The following is a 27,087-nucleotide window of genomic DNA, read 5'->3' as shown; positions in this document are numbered from 1 at the left end:
TAGAATTTGCCTCTTAGCTGCAAGGGAGGCTGAGAAAGTGTCTGACCTGACACTGCACACATTACTTCCCATACAAAACTGGTGGTCTATTGTCAGGGAAAGGTGGGCTGGATATAATATAAAATTAAAATCCTGGTCTATTTGTCTTCCTGTCACTGGTCACTGTGCTCCTGATATCAAACTGGTTTTCTTATAGTTAATGGAAGATCCTTTGCTTGGAGGCCTGTTGATATTTTGATTATTGAAGAAACGGTAGAGGGGAACAAAGTGCATGGAAAATATTTTTCATGTTTTTCCTTCTCAAACTAAATCAAGTGTAAATTTCTTGGCTTAGTATTCAAAGCCTTCATAGTTTGGGTTAAGTTGATCTTTCCAGCATTATTTCTTACAACTTCCACTACACAAATTTTGTGTGTCCCCATGTTGTTGTCTTCATAATTTCTCCAGAGACTAGGAGAGTTTCCATCCCCACATCTCTTCTCATGCTGTTTCCTCTGCCCTAATGCCCTGCTTTCTCCTTATCCTTTAAGGCTCAGCTCAAATGACTTCACTTTATCATCCCTTCCATAATTATTCCAGTCTGAAGTGGTCCTCAGCTTTTCTTTAATGCCTAGCTTGTAACCGTCAGGAGGCCTTGTGTCACACTCTCTGTTGTAATTATTTGAGCATATGTGTGTGTTTTATTTCTACTACTAGGACATAAACTTCCTGAGTACAGTAATTGCCTAATACTTACGTGGTATACTCTTGCAATCCAGCAAATGCTCATATTTAATGAGTGGAATGAATAAGTGCATATCTTTACCTAAAAAATAATGTTCTTTTTTCCCGCAAGACTGAATTTGCCTAAAAAGAAAAAGAAAGCAGATCGAGAGGATGAGGAACAAGACCCCTCCATGAAGAATGATGCCAGTTCTGAGCAGCTGGATGTAGACGGAGACTCCTCCAGCGAGGTTTCCAGTGAAATCAACTTCAATTACGAATATGCGCAGATGGAGGTTACCATGAAGGCTCTGGGCAATAATGGTGGGCAGATCTGTCGTGCATTTCAGAATCTTTGAAAGGTGGTGGAGTGTTAAAAATGTTTATGACTGAGACCTTTTAGATGTTAGCAAAAAAGGAAATCTTCTTGTTATTCTCTCTACTATAATCTTTGTGTCTTTGGCTTTAATTTATATTTATAAAAACTTTCATTCTTTCTGCCTTGATATACAAATCACTGCAAACTTTGTACTCATTGATAGAATTTCTCAGGTTTGAAACTTGACTGCCTTGGCTCATTATTGTAGTGGTTTTCTGGAGCATTAACCATTATGTGTAGAACATATAACAGACCTGCTCTTTCTGTATGGAAGATAGTTTGGCATACAACTGACAGAATAGATAATATATTAAGTAATTGGGAGTAAGGAAAGCTAAGTTTATTCCAAACTGTCTTTAAGAATCATATTTTATTAATTAGAATGACAAACAACAATGTAGGATTTGACATATATCATGTTGTACAGTTACCTTTGTTCATTATTTACCTTTTAAAAAAAAACTTGTTTAGATCCAATGCAGTCAATATTGAACAGCCTGGAACAGCAGCATGAAGAAGAAAAGCGATCTGCGTTAGAGCGCCAGAGGCTTATGTATGAACACGAATTGGAGCAGCTACGAAGAAGGCTGTCTCCTGAGAAACAAAACTGTCGCACTGTGGACAGATTTTCTTTCCACTCACCCAGTGCCCAGCAGCGATTGAGGCAGTGGGCTGAAGAGAGGTAGGTGGTACAGAGGGCCTCTGTTGTATGTGCTCAGCACCTGTAACTCACCTTGGTGAGATACAGAATGGAAAAATCTAAACATTACTTTAAAAAAGAGTTATATTAAAAGAAGAGCATTACAGCTAAGAACCACTTGACATTATCCTTTTTTTTTCATTTTTGAAAAAAATGAGAATCCTCAATTTATATTGATTTATTTAAAGCTGCCCATGTTAGGCACTGCCCCATTTTTCGTTTATATGGCTTTTGGATTTGAATAAACAAGTATTTGTGCTTAGAAGTTATACTTTATCATTGTATTATACTTTAGGTTCTGAAGCTTGGGTAGATGCTTTTTAAAAAAAGGAAAAAAAAGAAAGGTGGTTATCTGGACTGATTAGCTCAGGTAGGTAAAGCATGGTGCTAATGAGATTCAGATTGCAAGTTTGATCTCTATCCGGTCTAATTAGCATTGCACTAAAATGCCTTATCCATGGTTACAGACTGTACTTAACTAACCTCTTGCTGTTCAAAGTTTGGTCTACAGACAGACAGCACCTCTGTCACTTGGAGATTGATATAAATGTAGCATTTCAGGCCCCACCCCAGACCTACTGAGTCAAAATCTTCAGTTTGTCAAATCCCCAGGTGATTGTATACACAGTCAAGTTTGCAAAGCACTGCCCTAATGTACGGCCAGCTTGTTACATGAGCCTGTGCCAGTGCTTATGATGTAGCCCAGATACAAGTGCGTGCATGGGTCAGTGTCGGTAATGTATTCCCTGTGTGCAAAAGACAATTGTAAAGCTTGGTTTGCAGTTTGGCATTAACGTATTATGTACTATATAATATTCTGATGTGCTGCTTGATGGTTATCCTCCCTCCCCTCTTTTTTTTTTAAAGAGAAGCAACACTGAATAACAGCCTGATGAGGCTGAGGGAACAAATTGTTAAAGCCAATCTGCTGGTGAGAGAAGCTAGTTACATTGCAGAAGAACTGGATAAAAGAACAGAGTATAAAGTAACCCTACAGATTCCAGCCTCCAGCCTCGATGCCAACAGGAAGGTGAGGTTGCCATTAATGGAAAAAACAAAGTTATCATTGGATAAACTGCTTTCTATTTCACCAGGGTTAGTTAAACCCAGTGGGTCAGCTCTCATTCCCGTCTATACCCTCCGCAGTCTAGATCCTTCCATACCTGTCCTCCTCTCTTGAGTAGAATCAACGTTTAATTATCTGTCTTTGTTGTATATATGTCCTTTATCTGCTAGAAATATCCTCTCCACACCCCCAGCCCTACCAATTGATTTCACTCAACTCCCTTTCTTGAGATCTGTTTAAATTATTTCTGAGAAGTCTTTCCTGATGAATCTTCCCAAAGTGGTTTTTCCCTTCGTTCTGTTACCACTCTACAACCACCTCCCCCAAGTTAGGTGTTTTTTCTGCTTATACCATGTTATTTTCTATTTGCGAATACGTTGCTCTGCACAACTGTTCATTGGTTGTTTCATGTGTATATTCAGGGTCACAAATCTCTTTTTTTGGTGTAATGTAATAAGCTCAATAAAATGTAGCAGGAAAGTCCCATCAATATCTTCCCTCCTTGCCATTCAGTTGTTTTCTTTTTTTTCCTATTTAGGTTCTTTTCTAGCTCTTGCTCATGTTCATACATAATTTTTGATGGATTAGGTAGAATTTTGTATTCAGATAAATATTTTGAGGGTCTTTGTGCTGTGTTTCTTATACGGTATTTGACACAACAAAGTTTTAATGAGTCCTTCTTAGGTGTTCTATTCTAATTTGATAGCAAGGACCACATCTTTCTTTCTCTTATGGCATCACAGTATCAAGGTCAATGTTTTGCACAGAGTAGATGTTTGGCAAATATACTGCTTAGTGTTTTTAGTAATAAAGGTGTTGTGAACATGATGCAGTGTTTACTTGATGGAGAATTGTCTTTTGATATATATTCTCCGTGTTGTTTGAAAGATTTTACCCACTTAGAACTTTATTTTGCTTGTTGGTGTTTGTAGGGCAAACCATGGGACCATGGGTGCAGTGGGACTCACAGACAAGAAACAGTAGAGGAAAGCCAATCATGGGCAGAGGGTACAGGGCTCAGCTTCTTCTAGAATACTGAGAAGAGCAAGGTCTTATTCCATTCTGTAGTGTTGGAGTTGAAAAAACAGAAATGTGAGCATATTTTCCCCATTAAGCGTGACAGTAGCCCTTTTCTGTATATCCTGGCTTGGGCTTTGTTGGAAGGAGCAGCGCTGCCTCGGCGGCCAGGTCAACACCTAGAAGTGACTCAAGTCACTTTGGGCATCTGTCTCCTCCCAGACACCTGATAGTTTGTTCATGGGGCTGTTTGTATTGCTGGTAGAGATGACGCACAGGTGAGTGAGTGTTGGAGTTGAAGCAGCCATTGTTAACAGATGGCTACTAATCCGCTCTAGTATTGATTTAATAGATTAGTGTTTTCAGATTTCAGCCAGAGAGGGGAGCTGGACAAGGAAGTATTTCCTAAGGAGATAGTTTCCTTAACTCCAGCTGGATTTTGCATTCTTTTATCCAACAAAACTTCTTTTATTTTTGGTGAAAACTCTTATTTCAGTTAATGTCCTGTCCATGCTATAAGTGCTTTTGTTTATTCTGGTCCTTACTCCTGACCTTGTACTCACCTCTCTCTGGTGATTTTTGGTAAGAAGCAGAAATTTCTTTTTTTCCTGTTTTCCAATCCCTATTGTAGTTATCTGCAGGAGGGCCAAGTCATGATGCTGCAGCATATTGCTTATTGCCATTTAGTCCCAGTTCTAGCATTCTCCCCCTAAAAAACCACTTCCCACTATCACTAATGAAATTTTTGTATTTGTTCCCTAGCTGGCTGAATATAAGGTATAAGGGTGTTTACAGTATGTGAGAGAATGGTAATTTTTGACCTTCACAATTCTAAAATCTTTGTTTCATTATGTAATTCTTTTTCTTTGGAAATGCTTATAGGTGAGATGTAAAAGCAACATTGGTGTATTTCACAATTCTCTAAAGTTCTCAGTAGACATATCAGAACAGTTGCTAAATTTATCCAGTAAATTAAATTGATTAGATAACTGATAGATACATCTCTCTGGGGGAGATGTACAGGGGCATTTTTATTTTCTACTTTGTGGTTTTAAAAAGTTTAAAAATTTTTTCTACGTTAAGAACACATTGCTTTTATAAACTGGAAAAACTTTAATGAATACTATTTTTTTTCAGGTGAAATTTACATAACATAAAATTAACCATTTTAAAGTGAACAATTCAGTGGCATTTAGTACATTTACGATGTTTTGCAACCAGCTTCTCCGTCTAGTTCTATCATGTTTTAATTTTAAATTCAAACTACGTATATTTGAAAATTGTTATCATTTGTTGCATCCCAATGAGTAAATGTGATACTTTTCATAGTTTACTCCTCTGTTAAACATTTTGTGTTTTGTACCACATTAAGATACTACCCATTCAAAAAAATTTAAAAATTCAACCTTTTTGTTCTCTTTGAACTGGATTTTATTGCTATTGTATAGAATTTTCTTTTTAAGGCAAAACTGTTGAGATTAAACCATGAAAAGTATGACTAAAAATTCAAACTTTTGAAAGGTAAAAGATAGTTTCTTAACTATCTGTCCCAGCAAAATTTTGCTTGCCATTCAATGCTTATGACTCTCTTTCTACCCACTGATATTATCTGGCCATATGATGGATGAATAAAGCATTTTTGACTTCCTGGTAAACATGATCTAGTCTTTTGGATTTTAAATTTAAATTTAAGTGTAAATTTAAATTCTGATTGCAGTTGTATATAAAGGCATTATATTAAGCTTGTAAGATTTCTGGGAAGCTTTGCAGTTAACAGAAGAACAAATGATGGCAATTTTACTTTTGGTTGATGACATTTGACTGGTGGGTGTAGAATCTTCAGGGTTGACCTCCATGATGGATATCTTTGTGTTTCATGTAGTCACTCTTAACTGTCTTTGCAGCGAGGCTCTCTTCTTAGTGAGCCTGCAATCCAGGTGAGAAGAAAAGGAAAAGGAAAGCAGATTTGGTCTTTGGAGAAACTGGACAATAGGTTGTTGGATATGAGAGACCTTTATCAGGAGTGGAAAGAGTGTGAAGAAGATACCCCAGTAAGTTATTTGAAAAAAATTACTTAACTGGTAGTCATAGAAGGAACCAAATAGGAATGAGCCCACCTATTTCAGGGAAGAATTGTTCATTTTTCCAAAATAGTAATCCTGTTTCTAGAATAATTATTTTAATCCTCTAAATTGTTTAGCTAATCAATAATTTTAATAACCTATTTTTCAGGCGTCTTCTTTTTTTTTAGCTGAGAAAGATTCACCCTGGGCTAACCTCTGTTGCCAATCCTCCTGTTTTTGCTTGAGGAAGATTCGCCCTAAGCTAACATCTGTGCCAGTCTTCCTCTATTTTGTATGTGGGTCGCTGACACCACATGGCCGCCAATGAGTGGTGTAGGTCCATGCCTGGGAACCGAACCCGGGCGGCTGAAGCAGAGTGCGCCGAACTTAACCACTAGGCCATGGAGCCGGCCCCTCTTCTCCTCTTTTTTTGTTCTCTGGATTTCTAGTAGAATCTTCTACATTCCATTCTGACTTCTGTTGGTGTACATGTGTCTGTCTCCTGTCCTGGACTGTGAATTTATTTAGGACAGAGACCATGCCTTATTATCACTCTTCCCATTTCTCAACACATTTAACTTTGGAAATAATAAACCTACAGTATCTGTTTTTTGAATTGACCATCAGTGGTATCTTAATATTTATACTATAAGGAAACATTTTTGAAGGAGTTTTGATCCTAAAGTGAGTGCCATAGATCTGTACTCTCTCTGGTACTCTTTCCTCAAATTGCAGGTTTTCTCATTTAGGTCAGCTGTGTACTTGTACATATGTAAAATAGAAATATGTACTATGTATATTTTTATATATTTTCAACACTGCTGGTCCTGTTTCCACTTAGAGTTGTTTACTTCCTTAGCCTCTTGTTTTGTAAAAATATTGATTTTTCCCCATTGTCATCAATAAAAATGACTTCTTAGATGATATGTTTTTCTTAAAAACTTTTTTTTCATTTTCTTCTGTATTCTTCTCCTATTTCCACTTAGAAATGACACAACATTAATAACAAATACAAAAAAAAACAGACCACTCTCCTATAAGGACATCACTCTCATTGGCAGCAGCATATCTAATGATTTGATAGGAACAAGTGGAATAGATATGAATGAAAAATGAAGAGTACTTTCATACACTCTTCTTCCCCTTTTCTTGTCAACATGTGTTGTTTTTCTATTTTCGTGGCAAGATTTCCACATAAAGGAGAAGAAATGATAAAAGTAATGACGTATTATTGGAATTGCTCTCATGGGTGAAGGATGGTGATCACCATTCTAAATGGGAATGAGGAAGAGTGTGTGTGTGTATGTAATGCAGTGCTGTGCTTCAACTAAGTTTAATCACTTTGAGTGCATCAAAAAATGGTAGGTTGAATTCTTTTATTTTAAGTGATTTTCTGAGGTTTTATGTTCTGAATCTTTTAAAAGGTAATACGGTCTTACTTCAAGCGTGCTGATCCGTTCTATGATGAACAGGAAAATCATAGTCTCATTGGAGTAGCTAATGTCTTCCTTGAATCCCTCTTCTATGATGTGAAGTTACAGTATGCTGTTCCAATTGTCAACCAGAAAGGAGAGGTTAGTTTTCTCTTCGTGTCTTGTATCCTGCAGAGAACAGTTCAAGAAATAGTAGGGTGGTGATATTGTTGTTACTATTTTTCTTAAGTAATGACAATCAATATTTATGTGTATTATTAATACCTGTGTCCCATAGTGCATTATGGTAATTATTCTCAGTACTGTGTGGGAAGGTAACATTAGAACCTAGCCTTCTAAATTCTCATATACCATTAACCTAGCCGCTTGACTCTGAAACAGAAATTCCTCCCAATGTTCTAGGTGGCAGGTCGGCTGCATGTAGAGGTGATGCGAATCAGCGGTGACGTTGGGGAAAGAATTGCCGGAGGTGACGATCCCACAGAGATCTCCCTTGATAAGGAAACCCAGGAGAACAAACTTGTATGCATGGTAAGTCCCAGTGTCATTTAGAAGTAGAAGTGAGGCTGATTTTGAGGATTGTGGGTATTTAGACAATAAATATTGTGTTCTATTTTGAATTTCAAAAATACCTGTCTCTAAGTAAATTTTTAGTATTTGCTATTCTAGAGACCATATTTCATCATATATCCTGATGTACCGGTTAGGCAGGTACTTCCACTGTCTTCCTCTGTGAAGCTTTGGATAAGTCACCTCTTTCCTCTAGTCTGTTCAGCTCCAAAACTGTATGAATTAATTTTATCTGAACTTCTCTATGGACAAGCCCAGTTTTTTTCACACAAATTTCCTCCTCCTTTTGGGCCTCTTGTTTCCTGCTGGTGCTCTAGATTTATCCTAGCCCTGGTCCTCTTCCTAAGCTCCTGCCATAAGTTACTCTTCACACCTTTTTCCACATGTTCTTTGTTCCTCTTCATTCATGTGCCTTAGCTTATGCTATTCCATCATGCCGTAATCCCAAACTCTTTTCTTTCTGCTCTTCCCATTCATGCCATTCATGAACTGTGTGTTGAGTGTTATCTGTCAGACATTGTGCCAGATGCTGGGAATATAAAAATGAATAAGACAGGATTTCTACTCTCCAAGAGCAACCTGTGTAGTGTATTGTCTGTTTTGGGGAACACACAAGTGAACAGAAGACTCCAATTTTGTGTGACCCAAGTGATCTGAGAGAGGTAGACAAGAGATGTTCTGGGACACCGAGGAAAGATAATTAATTCAGATAGTAAGGTCTGAGGAAAATTTCTGGAAAAATGAGATTCAGAGTCAACTTGAAGGAGAGTGTGTTATGTAAAACTCTTTCTCCATAGGGTGCTGTGGTATTTTCACAGATAATTGCTAGGTAGATGTTAGGTAGGTCATTACTTTCCTGGATATCTAACCAATCAGCATAGATAGTAACATCTCTGTCACTCATTTTGACAATGAAAAAATCCTCTCATACATTTCCAAACACACTCTAGTGGGCCGGTATGCCTTTGGTTGAGAATCACTGTAGGAGCCAGTTAAAAGGTTTTTGAGGAACAGTGTATGAGTGAGAAGGAGGCCATTAAAAGGTGAAACGAAGGAAGCCTAAACTTAACTCTTATTTCATAATCCAATCTAGGTCCAGTCCTAGTAATTTTCTCAGTAAATATACTAGAATTGAAGTTGGTATTGAAAGGAATAAGTTAGGCATTAGCTGCAAGATATGAGGAAGCTAAAGCTGTTAAAGAGTTGGGCTGCTTTCTGTAGGTCTTTGCATATACTAAGAAGGCCTCAGATGTCTAAGTCAATTAGTTCATTATGAGGGGGGAAGACTCTTAATTCACTAAAAGATTAATCTTTATTGTGTTGTCCTTGATTTCAGAACTTTTCCTTTGAGGTTATAGTATTATCAAAGATGGAGACATAGGCTTGATGACTCCATAATAGCCCATTTTAAAGGTGATGGACTAGTAAAAGCAATTGTGTGAAAGATCAACTGTGTGAAAGTTTACCATTAGTAAAGTAACGTACAAAGATACCATCTCACTTGGGAGATTTATCTTTAAAACTGGAAAAAAGTAGTATATCCTGGGTAACATGAGTCTTTTTAAAAAAAAAAATGAAGTTAATATATCTTAAGATGTTTTTAATAGACGGTATCAAACATATATAAACGTAGTGAGAAAAGTATTATTGATCCCCATTCACCCTCCTTCCACAGTCATCAACTTATCTTGTTTTAGTCGTACACCCAAGCCATTTCTGTGCTGTCCCCTCCCCTTGAATTATTTTGAAGCAATCCCAGACATCATATTTCATCTATAAATAGTTTAGTATGTCTCCAAAAGAAGAGTACTAAAAAACCCCCAACATAACCATAATATCATAATCAAAAAGTAATACTTTCTTAATGTCATGAAGTATCCAGTCGATCTTCTTGATTGTCTTGGGTGGTGTGTCCCTCAGGTCTATTTTAATCTTTAGGTTCTAGCACTTGCACTCCTGCTCACGTGCACACCCACTCTTTCTCCCTCTCTTCCTCTCTATCATACATGCACACTCTCTTGCATGCACACATTCTGTTTTTCATTCTCTCTTACCATACAATTTATTTATTGTAGAAACTGGATCATTGTCTTGTATTTTCTCATAGTCTTGATTTTGCTGATTCGTATTATTTAACATGTTAAGATGTATTTTCTCTAAATTGGTAGTTAGGTATAAATAGAGGTGGTATATGGGAGAGGAAGAGTAGCAAGGATACTTTATAGGTGGGGATGTGTTCTTCCATCAGAAGGCACACTATCTCTGGTTCTCTTTTAGGGATGTTAGCAATCATTGATGATTATTACCTAGATATTTCATTTAGGGGTTAGAAAAGAATGATACTATAGTTCTGTCTTCCCTTCATTTATTAGCTGAAATTTTTCTATAGAGAGAATCTTCCATTATCAACTATTTTGTTATTCAGAGAATAAAGTTTTTATAGGAAAGGCAAGGTAAATGCTGCATGCTTTCCCTTTATTTACTAATTTTCAAAATAATAAACTGATTTTCCTACTAATATCCAAAAGTGACCAGTGAGATTTTCTTAGTCTTAGTATCATTATGAACTCTTGGATTTAAATGTATTTGATATGTGTCGATCCATTGTATTTATTACCTATATTGAAGCTCCACTGATCCCATCTTCAGTTGGCTCCTCAGTCCTTTTGACACAACCATAACACTCATAGACTGTGGTAGCTTTCTTGCTTTCTGGTGTGATGAATATTCTGGTCTCATCCTGTACATTTCCTGTCCCAGACCTGAAATCAGCCATGTCTCCAAGGAACTGATTCCTTTCTGTCGGAAGTAGTTTTTAGAGACTGTATGCTGCATATGAGATAGCCTTTTGTGTAAAAGAGGGGAGGCAAATAAACTATGACAATAGACAAAATATGGGTGGAAAAAACAAGGGAAACCAGTCTGGGGACACTTAAGATGTCATGGTGATGACTATGGCTGGCCCATAAAAGAAGTCTACATTTATTTTTCTGTGATAAAAAAATTATACACATATTAACATGTTAGTATTTTTAATCACGTTAAATAGAGTTAGTATATTTTAAAATCCCAAACAACATCAGTGTCTTCTGATATTTCTGGGCTCTAGTATCTTGAGCAAGTTAAAGTCTATGGTATTCTGACACCTTGTGGTGATTTTGGTTTTTGTATATAAAAACTAAAAAAAAACTGAAAACAAAAAATTACCTGTGCTCTAGATATCAAGATATTCCTCATTCCTGATGTTCTTCATTCCTGGCAGTCTCATTCCTGGGAAGTTGCCTGTAGGGGAGAGTTCAGCATATGAAACCTTGCTTTCTTGTTTGTTTATTTCAACCTTAAAATTGAGATTTATTTCTAAGAAAAAAAATTTGGCTTTCAGGTGAAATTCAATTACAAAAAAGTATACATTGAACATCTATCCACTCAATGCCTGGTAGTGTTTTCATTCATTTCATTGGTATGGTCAGTCTTCACACTGGTATCATTAGGTAGCTATCCTGTTTTGCACAGAAGAAAACTAAGCCTAAGAAAACTAAGAATTAAAGTAATTTGCTCAAACAGAAGTTAATAAGTGGCAGAGATTTTTATTTAGATCTATGTACTCCAAAATCTTGTAATCTTCCCAAATACCACATTGCCTTACCTTACGGATTATGATAAGCATTTTAAAACACTTAATGAAAAAGTGATGGTTTTTAAAACATGAGGAAAATTAATTGCTGAACACTGATTGCTCTATTTGGCTTGGACATATAAAATGTAAGTCAGGCTGCCTTTCATAGCCTGTCAGGGAATTGCTATCTGGATATTTCAAACTCTTGTTGGATCACAAGAAAAAATGAATAATAATAGGAGTTCCTATCCTTTGCTTACCCGTTATGTGTCTGGTATAGAGGAAAATAAAGTCATCTTCTTTGTGTGATTTTCTGTGTCGTTATGCTTCCTGAAACATTGAGACTATTATGTTTGTGGTTGCTGAACTACATCAACTTCTGCCGCAGATTCAAATCTATTTTTGTTAAATTTATTTACTGAGGTAGAGTGCATCATACAACATGCAGGAAGTGACCAGGTGAAGAATATAATAATTGATCAATGCTCAGTCGTATGAAAGTTGGCCTCATCGATTATAAAATCAGAATTTAGTTTGCTTAATTAATTCTAGGATTTAGTTTCCTTCATAGTTGGAGGAATTTTAGAATATTATAACTAATATTATATTAGAATAATTATCACAAAACCTCCAGCTTAAAAGTCAACCTGATGCTGCCTGCCGAAAGAAAGAATTAGACTGGCTGCTTTAATATCTAGTATAGGCATTTCTTCTGGGGCATTTGGGTCTGATTAGACATTTATTTCTGATCGCATGTTGTTATCACAAAACCCTTCAGTCCCACAGTCCGGGGCACATTTCCTTTGATTGGCGTCTCTTCCCTAAATCTGCAGGGAGAAGGCATTCAGTAAATGTTGGGGCAGAGACTGGGCAACATTCACTGTCTTTAATCTCCTCCCTTCATCCCTCCACATCTTCAAAGTATATCCGTTGATGATGCTTTTCAAGTTTTCCAAAAAAATGCTCTAGTAGCGTGTAACATTCTACTTGAGAACTTTGTGCCTTTTTATACTTTAAAATATCAAAAAAATGTTTTTTGTCCTTTCCTGAAAATTTATTACTTATTGCCACATACACTGATTTTGTTCTTCGTTCATCATTCTTAGCAATCTGTGTCCTTATGGCATATCCATAGTTAGCCAAATTCGTATCATTGAATGATATTGATGTTTGGGAACTTTTTTCTTCTGAGTTGATTATTATTATTATTATAGTATGATGATAATGATGATGATGTCATAAGAAACTAATGTTCTTCATCAGCCTGTAAATGCTTTAAAATTTTCACCTTTATAGTCAAGGTTGTTGCCACGCTGTGTCAACCTCTTGCTAGGTATGACAGTTGTTGTCACCATCTTACAGATGCAGAAATACAGCCCAGAGTAAGTGGGATTTGGTCAACATAAACCCACAGTTAGTGATAGAGTCAGGACTGGAGCCCATATCTCTGACTCAAAGTACTTCTTAGAACTTTCTGAGTTAAAATCAAACAGAGCCCTCTTTTTCCTTCAGGTTAAAATACTCCAAGCTACTGGGTTGCCACAGCATCTGTCCCACTTTGTATTCTGCAAATACAACTTCTGGGATCAGCAGGAGCCAGTAATTGTTGCACCCGAAGTGGATACCTCGTCCTCTCCTGTCAGCAAGGAACCTCAGTGCATGGTTGTCTTTGATCATTGCAATGTAAGTTTGTTTTCCAGACTTGGTCAGTGTTTAATTACTCAGGTAAAAACAAAACAAAAAAATGGACCTTATTTTGTTGAATACTTTGGTATCCATATATGTCTTGGATCAGAGTTTCTTAGAGTGGGGTTGGAGTCAAAAACTAAAGTGTTATTAACACTTTATACACCTCAAACTTATGCAATGTTATACGACAATTGTATCTCAGTAAAGATGGGGAAAAAAAAAACTAGTGTCAGTGCATTTAACTCCTACAATCAGAAGTTAACTGTTGTGTGACTATATATATGTGCTCTTCTCCAAAAGGAATCCATGTTTTGTGTTAGATTACTGGAGAAGTTGTCATCTAAAAAGGTTAAGAAACTAGTGTTTTAGAAAGAACTGACTTTATTGAGCACCTACTGCTCTGCTAAGCCTTTCTTTTGTTCTTTCATTTGCTCTTTACCACAACTGGGTTTGATTATAGTGCTTTATCGCAGCAGAAGAAACCAGTTCAGAGAGGTCAGTACGCCTATGGCTGGTGGCTAGCAGAGCTGGGATTGGAGCCAGGACTGTCAGATTCTGAGTTCTGGTTTCTACTGCGCCGTACTTGATTGATCTCATTTTTGTCAAGAGAGAGGTCTCTTTCTAATCTGTTTAAAACATAAATACGTTTAGTGTGTTAAAGATTGAGAGAGAGAGAGAAAGAGAGCAGAGATTCTATGACTTTTTAAAATAAACTCTTTCAGAGCTTAATCCAGATTATTGCACAATGCCGTCTTAGATGTATCTTTTAAAGGTGGACAGGTTGGGAGAATTTTTAAAACTTAGGTGATTTTTTGCACTGATGATCATTATTCATTTCCTTTCTCTTCTATTATGAGACATAGTTAGCTTCCTAAAAACTGAAAAATTGTTTTTCCAACACAATGCTACCTTATTGCGTGTAATAACTTTTATGTCAAGACATTGTAGATCATTGTTTTAATTCTTAATGTAATTATTTGTACTTTAAAAAATAGCTCCCAATGTATTGCTAACAAAATAGAGTACAATGTTGCTCTTTCACAGTAAATTTTTAAGGTGGAGAGTTTTTTAAAAATCAGAGTTATAGTTACTTTTAAAATCAAGAACCTTAGACCATCTGAGCATTCATTATGGGTGTTAGATGACAGTTCTGTTCTATAACTAAAACATTCTTTTTTATTTCTCTTCTCCATGATGAGATGGAGAAGTATATGATGTCAAGTGTAAATAATCGTAAGGTTACCAGAAAATGCTTCCTTTTCTCTAATTATTTTCTTTCAGGAGTTTTCTGTTAACATCACTGAAGACTTTATTGAGCATCTTTCAGAAGGGGCATTGGCGATTGAAGTATATGGCCATAAGATGAATGATCCTCGGAAAAACCCAGCCCTCTGGGATTTGGGGATTATCCAAGCAAAAACACGTACTCTTCGGGACAGGTGAATTTTAGATATTCATCTGATTCCATTTATAATTTTTAAAAATTGCTAGAGGTTAATACTGCCATTTATAAAGGGGACTCTTTCCTGAGCTTCCCCAGTATTCCAGGGATAGATGGTGGTGTTTCCAGGGTATTAATAGCAGGGCTAAACTTCCTTAGAGGAGTTAACTTTGAAGAGTGAAGGAAGGAAGTTAAGAATAAAGAATGAAATGAATTTTTAGAGAGTAGATTGCTTATCATTATGAATTACTTTTAGTTAATCAGCTGTAGAGAGTATATCAAGATATACTCTAGAATTCAGGTTTACTTATTTTTGTCTTTAGCTCAGTTCTTGTTGAGTGGCCTCAGTGATGAAGGAGGCAGGCTTATTTGTTGATCAGGATTTTAAAAAGAAGAGTTAAAAGGAAATGACTGAAAGAGTATATATTTATATTTTTCATCTAACTATAGATGAGAACCAGATTTTCTTTTATCTTTTTTTGCATTTAGAATGTTTTAGCAAATACTGAATTAAGTGTTGAGATTTTTTTGTTGATTCCCCTACTGACCTGAGCAAAAGATACCTGTCAAGTCACTAAAGCATCCAGCTCCCTTTATCTATGAAAAGAGAATCACTGTACTTGCTTCTGTACATCTGATTACAATGTTTAGATTTTTGAATAACCACTTTAAAATAGACTTGTAATTATCATAGCTTTTTGAACTAAATAAAGGAGCCATTTCTAGTTTTGATATTAAGTTTAACTTTGCTTTTAATTATATTTGCTAGTACGTACTTATATATTACTCATTGACCTACAGATCCTTCTACTGAGTTATTCTGTTTGGAGGTCATTATCATTGTTAATTCTCATGTGTAGTATCCTAAGCTGCCTGTATTGAAATAGAAATGTATGATTTTCCAAGAATTTCAACTATTTCCTAGATGGAGTGAAGTCACCAGGAAAGTGGAATTCTGGGTTCAAATCTTAGAGCAGAATGAGAACGGTGAATACTGCCCTGTTGAAGTAATTTCTGCAAAGGATGTGCCAACAGGAGGAATCTTCCAACTCCGGCAGGTAACAGAATTGTGAATGTTATTCTGAATGTTAACATATAATTCTTTAGCACCGTAAAGCTCGATATTGGATTCCTTTTAGCAAAATGTCAGTGATAATGAAATCTAGTCTGGCCAAGTCCATTTCTTGTATTAAAATTATCAGTCTCCAGCCCCCCTCTCCTCTCTCCCTAAGGTTTTGGGATGGGGCTGAAAGTTCAAACTTCTAATCAAGCCTTGGTCTTTTCTGACGACCAGCCCCCATCCTGAAGCTGTCTAGGGGCCTGCCAAGAGTCACTAAATTAAAAGTCACATCATTAAAAGATGGGTCTATCACTGTTATCACTCAGGCAATTCCAAGAGTTTCAGGAGTTCTGTGCCAGGAACTGAGGATAAAGAACAAATATCTTTCTAAGATACCAGAAGGTGTTTAGTAAATGTAGCTAGGTAGATATAAATACCTGCCAGAAATCAATACAGCAGAGAAGTATGTGGGTCGCTGAACCGCAGGCAGATTGTGATCTGTAAAGTGTCTGCACTGCCAACTAAAGATGAGAGAGATTATCTTTTTTTTTTTTTTTTTTGTGAGGAAGATCAGCCCTGAGCTAACATCTGTGCTAATCCTCCTCTTTTTGCTGAGGAAGACCGGCTCTGAGCTAACATCTATTGCCAATCCTCCTCCTTTTTGTCCCCCAAAGCCCCAGGAGATAGTTGTATGTCGTAGTTGCACATCCTTCTAGTTGCTGTATGTGGGACGCGGCCTCAGCGTGGCCGGAGAAGTGGTGCGTCAGTGCGTGCCCGGGATCTGAACCCGGGCCGCCAGCAGCGGAGCGCACGCACTTAACTGCCACGGGGCTGGCCCAAGAGAGAGATTATCTTAATAGAATTTACATATAAGATTTGGAGATACTCTTTTTTGCTATATCTTGGATTAATTCAATGTTTAGTAGAATATTGTATCCCATGATAGTTTCCATATTTTAGAACAATAGTAAAAGAATAGCTCTAGAAAATGAATGTTGAAATGATTCAAAACAAAATATGAAAAAAAGTTAAAAAAAAGTTTGCTTAAATACTAAAGTCTCTGAATGTTTTAGGAGGAGAAAGATGATAAGCACTTGTCCTCTGACCCCAGCAAATGAATTTTAGCAAATTCATTCATTTATGGAGAAAGAACTAACAGCAAAAGGAAATTAGTTTAAATTATAGCATGAGATCTATACATAAAATAGGATTCTTAAGAATGTGAATAACATCTTTTTCTGAACATCTGTTAAAACTATATATATCTTCTTTGGATGCCTTAGCAATTCATCTCCTGGAGGGCAAGAGTAGATAATTTTCTGTGGTTTAGTGTAAATTGAATATTTAAGTATTTGTCATACTTTTGACAGTGCTCTTGTCCTGGATGCTGAAAGAATCATGCAAAGGCTGGAAAGGTTTTTCATACATAAATGGCAAGAATAAAGATACAGACGTTGGGATTAGGTAACTTTGGGTAGAAAGTAACATGTAGGAAGAGCTGGAAAGCAGTAACGGAAGAGCTTATAGAAGCATATGGCGGCTAGTTCACAGAGGGCCTTGGATGCTAGTCTCATTTGAATTTAATATATTCCAAAATTGGAGCCTATTGTTCTTGAACAAGAAAGTGGCAGAGGAAAACTGATTAAGTTAACCATATGAAATTGCTGGTTTTGTAGTTAAAAAATAGTCAAGTACCAGCAGTTACAAGAAAGTCAATCTGGGCCGGCCCCGTGGCTCAGCGGTTAAGTGCGCGCGCTCCGCTGCTGGCGGCCCGGGTTCAGATCCTGGGCACGCACCGACGCACCGCTTCTCCGGCCACGCTGAGGCCGCGTCCCACATACATCAACTAGAAGGATGTGCAGCTATGACATACAACTATCTACTGGGGCTTTGGGGGAAAAAAAATAAATAAAATCTTTAAAAAAAAAAAAAAAAAAAGGAAAGTCAATCTAATAGTTAAAGATTTTCTGTGGAACATTAAGCCATTCCTGGATCTTTTCCCTCCTTTTCTTCCCTTTCCTTATCTTGAATCCTCCCCCAAAGTATATGTACGTAACCCTTCTCATTTGGGCACACATTCAACATAGGTTATTTTCTGTCTTAGGCAAAGTAACCAAAACAAAATGTAGGTAATTGGGATGACTAAATTGTCTTAGACAATTAAAATATTTTCTGAGGTACTCTTTCCACAAAATATCTGATGGATAGTCCTTGGAAAATATTAAATCAGAAGACATCTGTAACCCATCTCTTCAAATCTAGCTTGATAGGATCAATCATTGACTAAGTTGATTTTCCTGATGATATAAAGCTCTTGGGAATTAAAATCTGATGGAAGAGGGGAAGTGTAACTGACTTCGAATTGTATATTCAAATTTTATTTTTCAGATTCTATTTTTCAAATTCTATTTTACATTCCTAAAATTTATAAACCAACTTTGAAGTTAGCAAGTTGGGAATACTGGAAATTTTTTTTTTAATATTACTTCATTGTATATATTCAAAGTCACATAGTATTTATTCTGAAAATGTGCTTAAGAAGAAACAGCTTCTCTCTGATCAATTCTTCATTTTGCAGTTTGGTGTAAAATTATTTTATTTTGGAATTAGAGCAATGAATTCAGGATAGTAAGAATTATTATTTCTAACTCAGATTGCTTATTTTTAAAAGTAGATCATACTATATATTCTGGGTTCAGAATATATCATGTATGTTTTTCTACAGTAATATTTTAATGACTAGTAAGATTGCAGTGTAAGCAGTTATCAGTATTATACATTTAATTTGTATGTAATTTTTTTTGTTATTCTTAACATTGCTTTAAGATTCTTTATGTATATGTATGATTATTTGCCTTGAAAAGATTCCTAGAAAATTAGATTGCTGGGTCAAAGGATACTTACATTTTTAAAGCAAATTGCCCTTCAGAAAGCTTGTACCAATTTATATTCCTGCCAACAGTGTATGTAATTGCCTTTTTCATAAACTTCGGGCAATTTTGGGAATTGCCTTTTTAGAAGATAATTGCTGGTTTAGGAAGTGAAAATAAAGGTGTCTATGCTTATTTTAATTTGTATTTATTTGGTTATTAGTAAGTCGAACATTTTTTATTGTCCAGCTTTTTGCATTTCCTTTGTTAGAATGTTTTCTTTTTCTTGGAAAAATAGGTAAACCATATATTTGTTCTGTGTCTTTCCACTTGCTTTTAAAAGGTAAGTAATTTTTCCCGATTAGTTTTTCAATTTGTACGTTTAAGATATGGTGAGATAATGTGTCCAAAGTTCAACGTTTTTCTCAACATCAGCCTGTAGGGGTCTCTCTAAACCAAATTTTTGGAAATCAAACTGATTTTAAGAAACTCTTAAAATTGTCTGTGATACAGGGGCAGTCTCGGCGAGTCCAGGTGGAAGTGAAGTCTGTGCAGGAATCCGGGACTTTACCACTGATGGAAGAATGTATATTGTCTGTCGGCATTGGATGTGTAAAAATTAGACCACTCAGATCCCCCAAGACTCATGAGCCCTTCCATGTAAGTTTCTCTGCCTGTTATGTTCTTGTTGAAAGACCCAACCAGACAAGAGTCTTTTGGAACCCGTCAGAAAACTGCCTTCCACAAACGATTCTTTCAGTATTTCCTTTTGTTTTCCTTTGATGCCTTTTTTATTGTATTGCATTTTTGTAGAATCACTCCACCAAACTATTGGTTTTGCCCTGGTACATGGCAAACTGAGGGTTAAACCATCTCAGCCTTCAGAAGCTCTTCAGTACCTACTAGTGATTGCCTCCCCCATCACCCACCCTCTCTGTAGAAACCCCCTGCTGGCTTGTAAAGACTCTTTGCCAGCAGGTGTTTGATTTCCCCTGGGGAGTGGGACTATAAACTCAGCAGGGAAAGTATTGTACTGGTTCTCGAAAAGGTCAAATGAGTGTTCTTCACTTTACTATGAGAAGCTCAAGGTTTTACTCCAACTTCCTGAAAACTATAAAACCAAGACCGAGGGCTAGGGTAGGTGGGAGATGAAATTGTATATTCATTAAAGTAGAAAATATAAAGAATGGGTAAAGATTCAGATTGTTTAGTGTAGCTTGATTCTTGGATAGTTATTTTGGTTCTGCATAATGTATTTTTTCTTTTAGGAGGAAGAGGAGGACATGGACAGCTACCAGGTAATTAAGCACTTGTTAGCCTCATCAAATAAGCTTGATTAAAGTACTACTAAATTATACATTCTTGAGTCTCACTATACTGTTGCTTAATAATTACACAGTTAATTTTGATTAAAATATTGCTTTTTCTCAAATTAAAACAGAGTAGGGAACAATGAGTGTTTCATAGACTATAAAGTAAAATCTGTTTAGTGCAGGAAATTATTTGTGACTGTTATCCTTTTCCAAAGCTGGAGCTCCCCTTCCAGGTTCCCTACAGATCCATTTCTTTAGGTCTTCTTTTTTGCACCTTTTCTCTCCTTGAGTGGATCACCCACCCTTTCTCCCATAAGAGTTGTCTCATCCTGATCTTCAGTCAAGCCCAGCCCCTAGATATTGTCCATATTTTAAGCCAGGTCTCCCTTCCCCACTTCCTGGAGTCATCCAGGTTTGGTTTTGGTTTTTTCCCCACTTTTCCTAGTCTCCTGCAAGATTTTGTTTATGTCTGTGAAGTCTTATCTTGTTAGTCATTGTTTTAGGACTGTCAGAGCTCTTTGGATCCTGATTATGTCATCCACTGTAGTCACTCTCCTGGTTTTGCATCATTCTAATTTGATAAAAATGTCTGCCTTCCTATAAGTCACTGATAAAAATGTTGTATCAGATAGGGTTAAATACAGAGTCCTATGGCACAACAATAGAGACTTCTTTTAAGCTGACATTAATCACTGTTCTTTGGATGTGATATTTCAGTCATTTATGATTTCATTCAAGTAGATCCATTGCACATTTCTCCATCTTGTCCACAAGAATGTCACGAGCTATTTGGTTAAGTGCTTTAGTGAAATCCAGATACACACTGTCCCTAGCATTCCACTGATCTACCCAGTCTTGTAACTTCATTACAAAGGGAAATGAGGTCTGACTGGCACGCAGTCAGGTGTTTACTGGGAGAGCTGTTAGTCTGTTGATAATGCCCCCTCCTCCCTGTCCCATCCTCCCCCTCCTTAAAAAAAAACCCTCAGAAACAAGGGAGAGAAGCATTTATGTATTGTTGTAGAGACGAGCAAAACATGTTGAAGGCAGTAGTTAAGAAATTTGAAGACTTCTTATGATAGTTTTAAGGGATATAAATTTGAAGATTATTATTTGTGACTTTTATCCAGCAAAGAGACCTTGTAGAAGATCTTAGTTGCAAGTGCTTGGAGTTCTACCCCTTGAGCCAATAGAAATGAAACTGGTTCTGGGTATCAGAGAATGCCCTTTCAGAAACAGTCTTACTCTAGAACAGTTGTGCTTTAATTTCTGAAAGTTTCTGTTCTGAGTCATGGTTGGAGTCAACTAGTGGTAGTAATAAAGACATTAGTGTATAATACTTTACGTTTTCAAAGCATAGTAGGGTAAGGTAAGATAGAGCATTGGTTTCAGATATATTGTCTTGACATTCTATTTACTATAATTTCCCTTGTTTTCTTCCAGGATCGGGATTTAGAAAGACTGCGTAGAAAATGGCTAAATGTACTGACCAAACGTCAGGAGTACTTAGATCAGCAATTGCAAAAGCTCGTCAGTAAACATGGTAGGAAGAGCAGTTTGAATATTTCCTTACCCCCAAATCAGTGCATAGTTAATCTCCATTTGCCGCCACATAACTTAGAAGTAGATGAACACATCAGTAATGGGGTCAACAGGAGTGTAGGAGTGTTACTTATTTGTGTCATATCCTTTCAAAGGAACATTTATCCAATTGTAATGATGTCTTTGCCTAGGTCCCCCCCCCAAACAAGAAAAGAAAACATAGTACGTAAAGTAAATATTGTCCCTCAAAAATAACTTAAGGAAGGGTACTAACATTTCTTGATTTCTTGTCTAAAAATACTTGAATCCTCTGACTCTGGAAGAAATCATTCAATTGCTGTTCCACTGTAGGCCTTCCGTGAACTGAAGATGGCCTCTGGAATGTACACCAGCCTCTCTAGCTTATAGTTAGTTTTTTATCATGAGTTTTTTATCATTAATTCGGGAAGTAATGTTCCTAGTGAACCCTCAGTAATTGAAATACAGGCAATTCCTGTTGATATGCAGGACAAAAATACAAATAGCAAGTGAGATATCTGTATTTGATCCTCATGTCTGATGTTCTAGATAAAACAGAGGATGATGCTGACCGTGAAGCTCAACTTCTAGAGATGAGGTTGACGCTAACTGAGGAGAGGAATGCAGTGATGGTCCCCTCTGCTGGCAGTGGGATTCCAGGGGCCCCAGCAGAATGGTATGAATGCTGCCATGTGTCTTCTGAAGTTCTAAATGCTCACTAAGCTGCCTGCTTTCTATGAATTTTGCCTGTGCTTCAATTAATAGCAGACTTAGCATATGGGAAAAAGTTGTTTGAATTAGAGGAAGAGTTAAATTATTTTCATGAATTAGAATAACTCTGGCTTAAAACTGTGTTTTAGGCAATAATATTGTTATTGGCCCAAGTAACTAAGATTTCTGAGAATCTAAATCAATATTTAGTACCACTGCACTTAGCATTTAAAAAAATAATTAATATGTTAATTACTTGGGTCATTCCCTTAAAAGACCATTTGGTCATAATAAAACTGCATGTCCAGGAGTTTTTGGTTTTGGTGCTGGCTTAAACTGTACTGTCAGCAAATGTTCTGTGCCACTTTAGAGAAATTAAAAATAGTAAATTATGCCACATGGGGCTCTTAGGTATATCATTTTATAAGAAAGTAAGTTTAAACAAGAGAGCTTCAATTATGAGCAGGTATATGTGTCTTAGACTGAGTTCTAGTAGCAGAGCATATGATAATTACATGTGACAGCACTAGTGAAGAGAAGCAGCGGTTACAGTCAAGTCCTTGTGGCCTCTCTAATGTGAAATTATAGCAAACCCAATACCCAGAGTTATTACTGGCTTGACCTATAATAGTTCTGAATGTTCATTAAGGCTATGTTGTGAAGTCCATGCTGCTGAGAAAGTCTGCCTTAATTGAGATGCCATTTGTTCTTTATGTTTTAGGACCCCAGTTCCTGGGATGGAAACACACATTCCTGTTATATTCCTTGACTTAAATGGTAAGTTAGGAGGTGCTTTCTGAAGGCTTACCTCTGACGAATTAGTGTCTAAGTAACACTTAGATTCTAGCAAAGTGTGCAGTTAGGCAAGTCTATAAGCCTATGCTTAGGGTCCATTTTATGTGTGCCAGAGGACTCTGATACTCAACAAACAATGAATTTTCTGTAAGAATAATATATTTTAACAGTAATAGGTATGTTTCACCATAATGTGTTCTCACATTTCGTTCTGTGACTCATACTGCTATGTGTATGCTTTGTTCTCCCATCAATTTAGGGTGGTAGTAATGTTTTCCTGTAGTTAAAATATTTTCTTCTTTAATTCTTAGGAAAAGACTTCTCTCTGGAAAGGACTAATAACTAGTGATGCTTATATAGCATGTTTTCTTTCATCTGGTGTTTTCTTAGCATTACTGAATAAATTTCTCACTTTTTCTATGAGTTCTTATCCCTGCATTGCCTATTTTTTAAAAATAACTGTCATTTTTTCCTGACTTTTTTCCCCTCCTGTAAAATATTTTGGATATGGCTACATTTTACATATACTCTGTCTGAGGAGGGAAAATAAAAATGAAAAGGTAGATTAAAGAGCTAAAAATAAGTTAAAAGCCAGCAGTTAAATTCCTAAAACATCTGCAGAAGAACTGTGTATTAAAATTAACTATCTTATATGACAACCAAGATGTCCTCCTTGGTTTTCTTCCCCTTAGCTGAAAGTGAGTTATAATATCTGAGGTATTTAACATCTTGTGCCACTTCGCTTATTTAGACATCTGGAAGATTTTTATATACACACAGAGTTAGAGAATAATACTTAGCCACTCCCACTGTCTGTCCACCTGGTCGGGGTTTAATGCATTGCCACAGCACTCTATCCTACCTTGTTCTCTTGGACTTTGGAGCCTGAGGGTGACTCTGGCTTATTCTTTTGTTAGGTTGCTAGATAGGTGTGTGTGTGTCTGTGTGTCTGTGTGTGTGTTTAGGAGGGTAAGAAAGTGGAAAAGAGTAAGCTTAAAGAAGACCTGTTAGTATGGATATTCTAAGACATGATCAGGACCTTATTCGGCTATAAACCTATTCTCGGTCCACCCAAGCCCACATACTAGAAAAGATACTTTTGATGCCTACTCACAAGCTTTAGATGGATAGGGAGTTGGGCGTACCAGGCCTGGAACTGAAGAACCAAAGGGCCACGGGGCAACCCTCTAGCTCATGTAGCCAGTTGATTCTTTTGTTGAACTTAATTGTCAGAAGATTGGAATCACTTTCACTTCTTGTTTCTTCAGTGCACTAAAAGATAGGGAATTTGGATTGTAATCCTGTCATTGACATTTATGGGCTGACCTTGAGTACCCTTTTGGGTATCTTGGCTACAGTTGCCTTGTATGTAAAATAAGGCATAAATAAGGAGATGAGATAAGATGATTTCTTGAGGCACTTTCCATTGCTAAGGTCTGTGACCTGTTTCATGGTCATTGTCCAACTCATGTAAGATTTTAGAGCCAAAAGCAAATGAAATTTGAGGCAGAAGAATTTAATACTAAGCACATTGAAATTTAGCTGGTAGGGGTTATCCTTTAAAATGACCTCCCTGTTTAATGGAACTTCTTTGCTTTTAGCTGATGATTTCAGCTCTCAGGATAATCTTGATGACCCAGAAGCTGGTGGATGGGATGCTACCCTTAGCGGGGAAGAAGAGGACGAGTTCTTTGAACTGCAGATTGTAAAACAGCATGATGGAGAGGTAAATAAAGCATAACTGGGGAAGATCAGAGGAAAAGTAGATTCTGTAACCTTTCCATGAGCCTTTTGAAACAATCAGCAAGGTAATCATTTCAGTGCTTAGACTTTTCAAGAAATATAAATGAAAACCTTTCATTAGGACTTCCAGAAGAAGTGGACCATCAAATTATATCCATTCACTGTTTTTACTTCCTCTTCTGGTAAAGGGTCTCTGTTAGGACTCATAGTTCAGGTCAGCGGTGGCCCACTCTCTAGGGAAGTGCCAGTGACGTACATAGAGTAAAATGACGCAGTGTTTGGGATTTGCTTTGAAATTCTTTAGTAAGGACTTTTAAAGAGGGAAAGAAAGAGTAGGTGAAGCCAGTGTGACAAAATCTTGATAATGTTTGAATCTGAGCGATGGGTATACAGTAGGGGCTTATTTTCTAATTTTGAGTATATTGGTAAAATATTTTAAAGAAGGAAAGCTGATGTGATGCTTTGAAGGACACATCATTGCTTAGTGGTATTCCTAAGATGGAAATCTTGAAGCTAATAGTGGAGAAACAATCAGACAAACTCAGTTGGGTCCATTCTGTAAAACGGTGGGCCTATACCTTCTTTAATAAGTCAGTGTCATGAGTGACAAAAAAAGGCAAGGAAACCATTCCAGATTAAAGTAGACTAAAGGGACATGACAACTAAATGCAGTTTGTGATACTGGATTGGAACAATTGAAAAATGTTAATGTGGACTCTATATTATATAGTAGTCTTATATTGATGTTAAATTTCCTGAACGTGATAATTGTCCTTTGGTTAAGTCAGAGGATATCCTTGCTCTTAGAGGATACTTGCTGAAGTATTTAGGGATGTAGAGTTATATGTCTGTACCTTACTCTAAAGTGGTTCAGTAAAAAAAAATAATCTGTGTGTGTATGTGTTGTGAGAGAGAGAAAGGAAAAGTGGCAAAATGTTAACAGTTGATGAATCTAGATGAACGAGATACAGTTAATTGTACTGAATTTGCAACTTTTCTTTATGTTTGAGCATTTTTTCAAAATAAAAAAATTTCAAAACCAGCCAGCCAGGAACATTATGCTCTGTACTCCAGACTAGGATGATTGAGGCCACATCCTCACATTCCATAGTCTTTGAGGGCAGTTCGCCTGGTAGAGCAGCACACATGACTGGCGTGTACCACTTCAGCCTAAGCCAAGATGTGTCCTTGTGAGCTGTTTTGTTTTTAGGAGGAGACAGAAAAGTATGTTCTTTCTGTCTTCTCTGCAGGTGAAAGCAGAAGCCTCTTGGGACTCTGCGGTACACAGTTGTCCTCAGCTCAGTAAAGGCACGCCTGCGGATGAGCGAGTGTTTCTAATTGTGCGGGTGACGGTCCAGCTCAGCCATCCGGCTGACATGCAGCTGGTTTTACGGAAACGAATTTGTGTGAATGTTCATGGCCGGCAGGTGAGTCATTAATCCTAGTTGAAGAAATGACTTGAACCACAGGTCCGACACAGGGGCAGGGCTGTGGAATGATTGCTCTGGCCTCTTGTCCAAACAGGCCACTTCAGTCCTGAAACATGTCATCCTGACTTCCTCCTAGACAGTATAAAATTGTTACACTGAATCTTTCTTATTACATATTCACAAATTATGGCCATTCTTTTGGGTGCCACAGAGCCCTGTCAAAGTGAAGTTCACTGTTTGTTTTCCACTTTTCATCTGGATCCTACAGATGAGAAGATTCACTGCAGCTTAGCTCTTTGTGCTTCTTACCCTTCACTTTCCATACCTTTCTTTCCTTTCAGTCGCCTCTGCTAATTCTTTGATTCATATATTTGGAGAGTGTACTCTGTCAAGCTTTGGGGTAAAAATAAGAAATAGTCTGCATCCTTGATGAGCCAGTGTCCATTGGCATATGTAGTGGTATAAACAGGCAACTCTTCTCTATTGTGATAGTGCTGTAATGCAGGCGCTCACCAAGTGCTGGAAGATTGCAGGTGGGAGAATGGAGAATTCAGATGGAGGAAGCTGGGAAGGCTTCAGAGAGCAGGGTGGCATGTGCGTAGCTCCTTTACAGACAGGGAGTTTGGCTGGCAGAGAAGGAGGAGTTGGGTGTTCCACGGAGAGGAGGTACATGTGCAGAGGTAGTGAGGAAGGAAAGGGCGTGGCAGGCTTGGGGACCATGAGAAGCATAGTGTGAAGAGTATGCTGCAGAAGCCAAGGCTGTGGCTGTCAACATAGTTGCAGCTAGATTATGAAGGACTTTGTGCCGTATAAACGGATTTAGTAGAAAACTTCTAGGTAAGAATATGAACTATTTCTGCTATTGGCTTTGCAGATATAGGATTTAGGAGGTTGATTCTAGGGATTCTTTTTAACTGTCTATGCTCACT

General features: G+C 37.2%; 1 protein-coding gene across 3 annotated transcripts in view; it reads left to right on the top strand.

Moving 5' to 3' along the window:
* KIF13B (kinesin family member 13B) overlaps window positions 1-27,087 on the top strand; it is a 192,544-nt gene that overhangs the window by 107,387 nt on the left and 58,070 nt on the right. For all 3 annotated transcript variants that reach the window (XM_087437381.1, XM_087437383.1, XM_087437382.1), the window contains 16 exons: window positions 836-1,026; window positions 1,553-1,763; window positions 2,649-2,811; window positions 5,769-5,915; window positions 7,352-7,501; window positions 7,763-7,891; window positions 13,059-13,229; window positions 14,517-14,674; window positions 15,602-15,734; window positions 19,120-19,266; window positions 19,875-19,904; window positions 21,363-21,462; window positions 22,029-22,155; window positions 22,912-22,967; window positions 24,587-24,711; window positions 25,979-26,155. In XM_087437381.1, coding sequence (XP_087293507.1) covers window positions 836-1,026; window positions 1,553-1,763; window positions 2,649-2,811; window positions 5,769-5,915; window positions 7,352-7,501; window positions 7,763-7,891; window positions 13,059-13,229; window positions 14,517-14,674; window positions 15,602-15,734; window positions 19,120-19,266; window positions 19,875-19,904; window positions 21,363-21,462; window positions 22,029-22,155; window positions 22,912-22,967; window positions 24,587-24,711; window positions 25,979-26,155 — 2,215 coding nt within the window. The remainder of the gene's footprint in view (window positions 1-835; window positions 1,027-1,552; window positions 1,764-2,648; window positions 2,812-5,768; window positions 5,916-7,351; window positions 7,502-7,762; window positions 7,892-13,058; window positions 13,230-14,516; window positions 14,675-15,601; window positions 15,735-19,119; window positions 19,267-19,874; window positions 19,905-21,362; window positions 21,463-22,028; window positions 22,156-22,911; window positions 22,968-24,586; window positions 24,712-25,978; window positions 26,156-27,087) is intronic.

The sequence above is a fragment of the Ceratotherium simum genome, chromosome 12 (genome assembly GCF_057802395.1).
Source record: "Ceratotherium simum simum isolate JZ-2026a chromosome 12, ASM5780239v1, whole genome shotgun sequence".
Classification (NCBI taxonomy): Eukaryota; Metazoa; Chordata; class Mammalia; order Perissodactyla; family Rhinocerotidae; genus Ceratotherium; species Ceratotherium simum.
Note: the sequence above shows the minus strand (reverse complement) of the source record. Positions and strands in the feature narration are given on the sequence as shown.